At 44.7% G+C, this 9200-nt stretch overlaps 1 protein-coding gene across 1 annotated transcript; it reads left to right on the top strand.

Annotated features, from left to right (window-relative positions):
* Nucleotides 1-1878: 1878 nt before the first annotated feature.
* Nucleotides 1879-3407, top strand: LOC109703938. The gene is made up of 4 exons (XM_020224681.1): nt 1879-2034; nt 2136-2191; nt 2565-3280; nt 3381-3407. The coding sequence occupies exons 1-4, from the start codon at nt 1910-1912 to the stop codon at nt 3405-3407; spliced, it is 924 nt and encodes a 307-aa protein (XP_020080270.1). The 5' UTR covers nt 1879-1909.
* The last annotated feature ends 5793 nt before the right edge of the window (nt 3408-9200 follow it).

The following is a 9200-nucleotide window of genomic DNA, read 5'->3' as shown; positions in this document are numbered from 1 at the left end:
ATTACTTTACTATAGACAATATATGAGCATCTAGTGATCATGTTGCTTTATGGCAGAAAGACCATAGCATGGTGGCAATCACTATGACGCTTCTCTCAAATGAGATACGGAAGATAACTCAGGAGTTCGGCATGCAGAGCTATGATACGGCTCTAATGGTAAAACCGAAGAAGGAGGCGAAAGTATCGGCAACATGAGATAGAAAAAAGAGGCCGCTATCCAAGATGGAGTGCTTCTACTATCATAAGAGCAACTATCGGAAACTTCAGAATGATCTAAAGGGGATGAAGTGGCGAAAGGAAAAAATTGTCATGGACCAAGATGAGGAGACATCAGCATTTGCACAGGTAGCAAAATCAGAGGTGATTGATTTTCATGTGCATGCAGTGACTAGTGGTGGTAAAATTTTGGATGATGCGTGGGTTCTCGATTCGCCGTGTTCTTTTCATATCTGCCTAGAGAAAGAGTCGTTTGCTACCTATAAGGAGATTAGAGGTGGAAAAGCTCATATAGGGAACAGAATGAGGTGCAATGTTTTGGAATATGGTGAAGATACAGATGCACGATGGGTTATGAGAACGCTGATTGGCGTGAGGCATATTTTTGGTTTGAAGCGAAATTTGATCTCATTAGATGCATTGGACATAAAGGGTTGTGATTTTTCAGCTTCAGGTTGAGCCATAAGGATCTGAAAACAAAATCAGGTCGTGTGCGAGGCGAACAAGCGCAAGAACATATTCTAGAGGGCAGCACGGTGAGAACGAGAGCGCAAACTGTTTGGGTTCCAAAAGTTCGTGGATATGTAGTCGCTCTAGATGGAGCAGCGAATGTGGCGACATTGAGCGGAGGAGACAAGCTTGAGGATGAGTTGCATGGTGAGCTCGACACAACGTTTGAAAACTACAAATCAAACCAAAGTGGAGATTGCTAGGATTTGGTTAGCTTTGTAGTTAAATCTTAGTTGGATTAGAATTAATATTTAAATTTATTGGAGAAAATCATGTAAGATCTATAAAAACTAATGAATTCACAATGTTTCTTGCCACGTGGCAAGAAATCCTTCATTCTTAGATTGTGGATTCATTGTGTTTGAGCCAAACCATGAGCCAAAGCAATTCTAACTTGAACCGAACTTGAACCAATGTTTCTTGCCATGTGGCAAGAAATCCTTCATTCTTAGATTGTGGATTCATTGTGTTTGAGCCAAACCATGAGCCAAAGCAATTCTAACTTGAACCGAACTTGAACCAATGTTTCTTATAGTTTCGGAACCGAACCGAACAGAACCGAACCCTTTTTATAATCGAACCCTTTATTCTTAGATTGTGGATTCATTGTGTTTGAGCCAAACCATGAGCCAAACCAATTCTAACTTGAACCGAACTTGAACCAATATTTCTTATAGTTTCGGAACCGAACCGAACAGAACCGAACCCTTTTATAATCAAACCGATATAGTTTCGGAACCGAACTGAACAGAACCGAACCCTTTTTATAATCTAACCGATATAGTTTCGGAACCGAACCGAACAGAACCGAACCCTTTTTATAATTGAACCGATTTTCTATATAAATTGTGATCTGAACCGAACCATAGAACTCCCTCTCTCTGAACCTCTGAACCGAACCGAACCGAACCGAACCGAACCCTATCTAAACCTGTAAATAAAACCAAACCAAAACTCTCTGTATGCAAAGCGTTTACTCTCCTCTCCCCCTGCCCTTGCTGAAACGCTCCCCCCTCTGAGCATTCTTGCTTGAGCGTTCTTGCTTCTTCGCTCTCCCTCTTGATTTCGTGTGGTAAGCCGTTTCCTCTCCTCCACCGCAACATCCGTATCTATTTCCGTTTCAGAGAAGATCGTGTCTCATAATTCATCATTCATCATTCATCAAACTACCACCGTTTCAAATGAGATCGTGTATCATTATTTCTTTAATCAAATGTACTGGCTGCCGCTTCCTCTACCCTCATTGCTGCTACATTCTTGCCTATGTATTTCATCCATCCCTCAGATCAAAACCATCATGTGATAGGTAAGAAAATTAGGTTTTCTTTTATAATTTCATTTAAATTAAATATAAGAAATTTAGGTTTTTTTTTTTCTTATATAAGAATGTTATTGTCTTATTCTCAGGAATCGACGCTCACATTCCCACGATCTGGACGTTTTCTTCTTCCTAGGGGTTTCAGGTTAATAGTTCTTTTTTTTTTCATGAATTGTTCCTTTTTCATGAATTTTCAGGTTAAATATTTAATATTTATATATATGCGAGTATTGATTTTCTTTTTTTAATCAGTGGAAAAATGTGGAAATGTTAACAAATTATTCATTAATTATAGGCGAATAATCAATGAGTTCTTAAATTATTTCATTGATATGTAGTTTTCCGCTCAGCATTCACATGACAAATAATTAGTGGAATGATAGGGCCGGTGAAAATTCATGAATGTAGATTTATATTAATCAGCTTCAAATTCTTACCTCAATTCTTAGAATTTTCTTTCACTCCTCTTTTTTCAGAGTGATGAACTATACTTCCCTTTATCTTTCATTTGACTGCAGCAATGGCCGCACCTGTTAGCATTGATATTAATTTTCGCCATCTACTCCGCAAGATCTGCGCTAAATTTTCACTTAATCCTCCAAGTTATGGAATGACATTAGATGTGGACTTGCGATTTTGTTCTTACGTCGATGTGGAAATTCCAAGAAGTAGCCGAATCATAGAAGTCATTACAAGTTGGGGTGCACCGTCGTCGAATGCTAATCGTACCAAAAAGGATGCTGCAAGGATTGCTATTGGGAGGCTTCGCAACGAGCTACGCTTTGAAGTTAAGGACACAAATTACGAGGAAAGAAAATCTTTAACAGGTTTATACGATCAGCTTTGTCACGATCATGAAGAGCTTCGCGATGAATATGAAATGCTTAAGTTAGACTACGACCTTCTCAGAAGGTTCTATAATTCTTTGGTCGTAGAAAGGGATCGAATTGTCCCCGACTTGGAAGAAATGAAGGAAAACATTGATAAATGTTTTGAAATAATTCACGAGCCCAACGTTGTTCCAATGGATGGCGAGTTGGCGGCAAACCCTGATGAACATGTGATGCCGCCTTCTCCAGATCATTCGCCTACCGTATGTGGTCCGGAGCATACTATGATAACCGATGAGGACCCGGATGGAACACCGAAGACACCTTTTAACTGCAAAAAACTAAACTTTATCTTTTTCCTTCCTTCTTTCTCCTTTCCAAATGGTGTCATCCTTCCTTATTCTGTCATCTTTTTTCTCTTTTTTTTTTAGGATTTTCCTCTGTTTGCGTTGTGAGTAGCTAAGTTTTATGTTTTTTGTGTTTCATCTTTTTCTTTCGTAATAGGAGTTGATTTTGTTTGCGTCCTTTTAATAAAGTGTCCTCTTTGTTTTATATGGTGTTCAGTGTAGTGAACATATATTAAAATATCATCGAGATTCCACCAAAAACTAAAATATTGTGAGAACTAACAGGTGGAAGACATGTCAAAAAGAATAAGATGGTTGTATTACACAATCTAAAATATATAAGCATGTAATATGAGCTAAAACAAGACCTCAGATAAAGAAGATTACTGCGAGGTAATAACTTATTATATTCAAGTGCTAGATACCATTTTACTAAATGCTATTATCTTCCACAAGAAATCCAAAGCAGGATTGTCACGCCCCCGGGGCCGATTTTAAAAAAGCCTTTTGAAAATAGAGTTGCGGAAAAGCGTGCCATTTTTTTTTTTTTTTTCAACCTGGCCCCACGTGACGTACAACCCGCCAAAAATACAAAGTTCCTCTGTCCACTCGGGCAGAGTCTCCTTTAATTTGCACGGCGTACCAACAGATACAACAGGATCTCAACCACAACCTACATTTACCAAACAACAACCAAAGCATGATATGCATTTCCATACAGCTAACAATCCTTAGAATGATGCATGCCTCTAAGCACTCCTTAGGCGCTGGATGATGCAATGCACAATACAACAATCATCCTATTTAAAAGTGCTCCCGACACAGAAGCTTTTGTTTTTAAACTCTAATTCATTATTCATAAAAATCATTCGAAACCTTTTAAAACTGTTTCCCACACGGAAACTCTATTTTCAAAACCAGCTACCTCGAGGGGTAGAAATCCACAAAGCGTATAAATCCAATCTGAAACCAAGGATCCAAAACCACATATCTGAAAACTCCAATCTCATGTATATATTACATCCATAATCTCATCATACGAGGAAAACAACTCATTCAAAAAATCATAAGATCATTTAATCATGCATAACGAAAATCACAACATTCAAACATCTAACTGAACCATTTATTTAAATGACTACTAAAGGCGGGAAGAAAATACAACAGGGTGGCGATCGCTATACCAGAACTAGCTAGATCGTCCTCTGTCAGCCCAAAATCCAACTCCTCGTCTATGTCACCTGGGGGGAAAATGGGGGTGAGAAACCGCAACCATGGTTTTCTCAGTGTAGACAGAGCCACGAAGCAAGCCGTAATCACCGGAAACCAAAGGAGATAGATAAACAAGTATATATATGTAAGCTGATATGAAATAGAACATACAGTACTACAACAGATAAATAGGAAGCAATAAATGAACGCTGCTACTGTATAGAAAACAATGCAAAGAATGCCTCAATGTACTGAACCAGAAACCTGTACCCTAATGCTGTGCCTGCTATATTGCGTCCGCAGAACCTCAAGCGCTGGCCTGTCACTAACTGCACCGACCTGATCCATCCCGCCAACAGGATGACCCATCCGGATAAGTACACCATCTGATCGGTGGCCAAACCGATCCGGTGTCATGAATACCCACAGTGTCGTGACTAAGTCATGCTGGTATGCTCAAACAAAACAAACCCGGCTAAAGCGGTGCCTAGGCCGAAGCCAACAACGAGGGCGTAACATCCAAACAAAATAGAAGCTAGGGCGTACAACGCCGAACTGAAATAGATGCTAGGGCGTACAACGCCGAACCATCGATCAACCAGATCGAACACACGACAAAGAGTCGATGTGTTCCTGGACCCAAGGTCCACCAGAGATACTGAAATACGAATGCCGCCCTGCTCTACATGTCTATCCACAACTAACACAATGCAATCAAGGGTGCGATAACCCAAACGATAACAAGCAATGACATGTAGAGACTAAATACAGAATAGAAAAATAGGAAAGGAAGGTGAAAACGCTCTAACCGACTGCCAGCTCGAAGCACCCACCTGTCACTGTCCGCGTCGGAACACTGGGTACCGCACAAGTCGACCGGACCTAAGAAGATCCACCAAGTCCAGAATCCAAACCACTAACCCAAAGCACGAGACTCACAACCCCCACACGGCAGGATCCCCGTAATCGGTTTTCCCAAACCGATTACCGTAACTCACCGGAAGTCCCGAAAACCACACCGGGACGGCCGTCGGACCACTAAATGTCACCGAACTCACCGACTCGTGCCACGAGTCACTCGCTAACCCCAAAGCACTCCAATTTGGATTGCCTGGCAGCGAACACGAGAACACAACAATACGATCATCGCCGGATAATCGTACGAATCCGATTCCCGGAAGTGTCCTATTTCGACACCGAAACGCTCTGTCGCTCACCTATCATCATCGAACCACAAAATGATGATGGTGACCAGCCAACAAGGCTCAGCGACAAAACACGAAGCACCAAACACCCGTCGAAAAGAATCCGAACCGAAACTGCGCTTCTTTCGCGAATTTCGCCGAAAACGCACGAAAATCGACCTACCGATTTCCGCCGAAAGCTAACGGACCATGGACAATCAGTCCAGCGTCAAACACACTCACACACGCTGCCCACGTAGCCACACAATACACAAATGCATGAAAAGACCCTCTAATTACACTAAAATCTCATCATTTTATGTAATTTGAGCGATCAAGCGGCCGTTCACGCAAACCGAGGACTTTCGAAGTCCCGCAGAGACACGTACTGACAGTCTCGACGTACCGGAGTCCGTGCTCACGATCCGGAGCACAAGCGGCTGGTGTGGGAACGCGGGAGCAACCCGAAGGTTCAGCGAATAGCGCGCAGTCAGGAGAAATCGCGCCGAACAGAACTAACCGGACACTTCTGGATCCCAAGGGAAGGTGAGCATTGTGATCAGCACTGACCAGCGGTCAGCGGTGCTCACCTCCGGAGGCATCGGAACAGCCTCGATCGCCGAAAAAATAAGTACAAACCCGAAACAGCAGCCAAAAAGAGGCTGAAACGGAGCGACATCGCCAAAACACACGGAACGGGCCCTTCCGACAGAAACCAAGGTGAGCACGATGATCAGAAACTTGCCAGAGATCATCGTGCTCCCTTCCGTAGAGATCGGGAAGCTCGGGAAGCCCAGAACAAGAAACCCATCTCAATAAGCCCTATTTTCGGGCTTGGCCGGAGCAACTTGCTCGCGCCGGTCTCCGGCGGCACGGCGCGCGCGCGGGGCCCTGAGTCGGGTGAGGGGAGGTGAGGAACTCCGTGCTCACCTCGGTTGGCGACGCAGAGAAGCGGCATGGCAGCGGCGGAGCAAGCTCGGCCCGCAAGAGCAAGGCGGACTCCAAGAAGGCTGCGGCCACGGTGGCGACTGGGAAGGTCGGGGACGACGACATGCGGGTCCCCAGAGGCCGGAGAGGAGGAAGGAGGAAGCCTCGAGAGGCGGCGGCGCGCTGGCGGCTGTGGCAACCCGCTCGGCCAGGCTCGGCTGGGTTGCAGCAGTCCGCAGGAGCAGCAGCGGCGGCACCCGGCGATGGCGGCGGCGCGGGGAGTCGATGCAGGAGCACCGGTGCGATCCGCGGTGGAGGTCTCAGGAGGTGCAGCCCCGGGCCTCGCACAACAACCGAGAGGAAAGAGGAGAGAAAAGAGATGGAGAAAGGATGGAGCATTGCCAGCTCCAGTGGCGGCGGCGAGTACAGGTGGCCGGGCGCGCACGCAGGGGGAGGGCAGCGGGAACTGGGGGAGCGCGGCTAGGGAGCTAGGGCAAGGCTAGGGTTACGTTAGCTAGGTAAAAACCTAAAAAGCCTATAAAGTAAGCTGGCAACAAGCAAAAAGGTCCCCCAAAACATCAGAATTACAATCCGAGCTCCCTCACGGTACGACTAAAACCATGAACGCCCCTCCACATGCCGATCTCACTCGAAACGATACATAAAATAATCGCGACTTTTGCAAAATAACGTTTTTCCACTACCGACCTCTCTCGATCAACGCGGCGATCTCCGCAGATCCGTCCGTCACAGATTCGCGAACGAATCACACCAGTGCAATCAGCAACGACAGAGACAACAAAGCTGCAATTTCGTTCGTCTTGATCGACCACGGATTCACGACAAAATCCAACAACTTCCTCCTTCCAAAATAGAAGGAAACACACACATAAATACATATAAAACATGTATTTTTGGATTTTCTCAAAATTCGTGCGTCAAACCAAAATCCGTCAGCGTCAATTAGTTCCAGAATAGCTACCACCGGTCGAAACGAGCTATTGGACTGCTATGAACAAAGTCCGTACGAGCCAGAAGCCAACTTCTCACCGCGGCTTCTCCGAAAATCGAGTTACTATTCACTTTAAGTGAAACTTGAAATCGCGTAGAGATTTTCGTTTTACTCAGTTTTCGCCCGAAACTTGACGAGTGCTTTTGTAATTAAATTACACACAAAAACATCGTCAACTGAGAGTTTAGCTACACTGCAAAAATCTCAGTCCTTACATCATCCCCCCCTTAAAGGAAGTTTCGTCCTCGAAACTTGCTCACAGGCAGGGGTGATCCTACGCCAGAGAATCAACACTTACCTCGGAGAACCGAACTACAACCTGACAAGGCCAGAACTTAACCATCGGAACCTATCGATGGCACCCAACTCTCTTAGGTCCAAGACCTAACCATTTGCCTAGACCAAAAAGGTTTAAGGCTGTCAGTACCAGTTGAGCCAACAATTTAGCCTGCTCAACACTCAAACATACAACCAAAGCATGTCCGTCACTAGGTGAACAGAGTTGCCACTCGCAACAAGCGATCGAAACCACCAGTGATGCTCCACATCTGTCTCTACGAGACCCTATCGCTGCCGTCCCCAAGGGACCCTAGCGATCGACGTCCTGAGCAACACTAGATGCCCGTCTCAACGAGACTCCAACAAGTGACCGAACAGCAACCCAATCCATTCCAAGGTATCCCCAAAAATCAAAACGTATACCTCGTACAACAATACAAGCTGCTACATCAGAGCAAAACACCAGGCTCACTAGATGATCAAAGAAGACTAACACCTCTCATACAAGAGAAAAGAAATATTGACCCAATCCAGATATTCCCCAAAAGGGATAGGGTATCTTATCCTAACTTTCAACACTACGTTGTCTGCAGCCAACGTAATTATCAAAAGAAAGGTAAGGTACCCACTGATCCATCGCCAACAACAAGTTGGAAACAAGACACAAGAACCAATCCGACCAATAACCCTATAATGCACTAGAATGCACGAACTGAGATACGACATCACTACTATACAAAAGCAAGACTCAACACACACCACACTGACAAGAAGCCCACAAAGGTCGAAACATCTGCCTAGGTAACTCCACCAACAAAACCACCTGACATAACTCAACAGAATACACCCTGTGTCTGCGGATTGACCAGCAAAAACTTCCATGTCCCGTGTTGGAGGTGGGGCGATAACAATAGCAATAGCAGTCTGTCGACACCTCATTGCTCAAAGATAGACTACTCACTGCCCCCACTCCTAACACCAAAACGAGTACATGCCATAACCTGCAACACAAGAAATACGGGGTAATAAACACAGATCAACCTTCGAGCCTCCTAGCTCGATAACCACGAGACTAAATCTCGAACATCCCGCGCTCGTACGTGCCTATATACCTTAGGTCTTTCTATAGGTCAACCTAACCAATGGTTCAGTTAGAAAACTTGTAAATGCAGTTGTAGTTGTTTCACGCTCTGATACCATCTTAATCTGTCACGCCCCGGGGCCGATTTTAAAAGCCTTTTGAAAACAGAGTTGCGGAAAGCGTGCCATTTTTTTTTTTTTTCAACCTGGCCCACGTGACGTACAGACCCGCCACAAATACAAAGTTCCTCTGTCCACTCGGGCAGAGTCTCCTTTGTATTTG

This window comes from Ananas comosus, unplaced genomic scaffold (genome assembly GCF_001540865.1).
Source record: "Ananas comosus cultivar F153 unplaced genomic scaffold, ASM154086v1, whole genome shotgun sequence".
In the NCBI taxonomy this organism is placed as follows: Eukaryota; Viridiplantae; Streptophyta; class Magnoliopsida; order Poales; family Bromeliaceae; genus Ananas; species Ananas comosus.
This window is presented reverse-complemented; position numbering and strand designations above follow the sequence as displayed.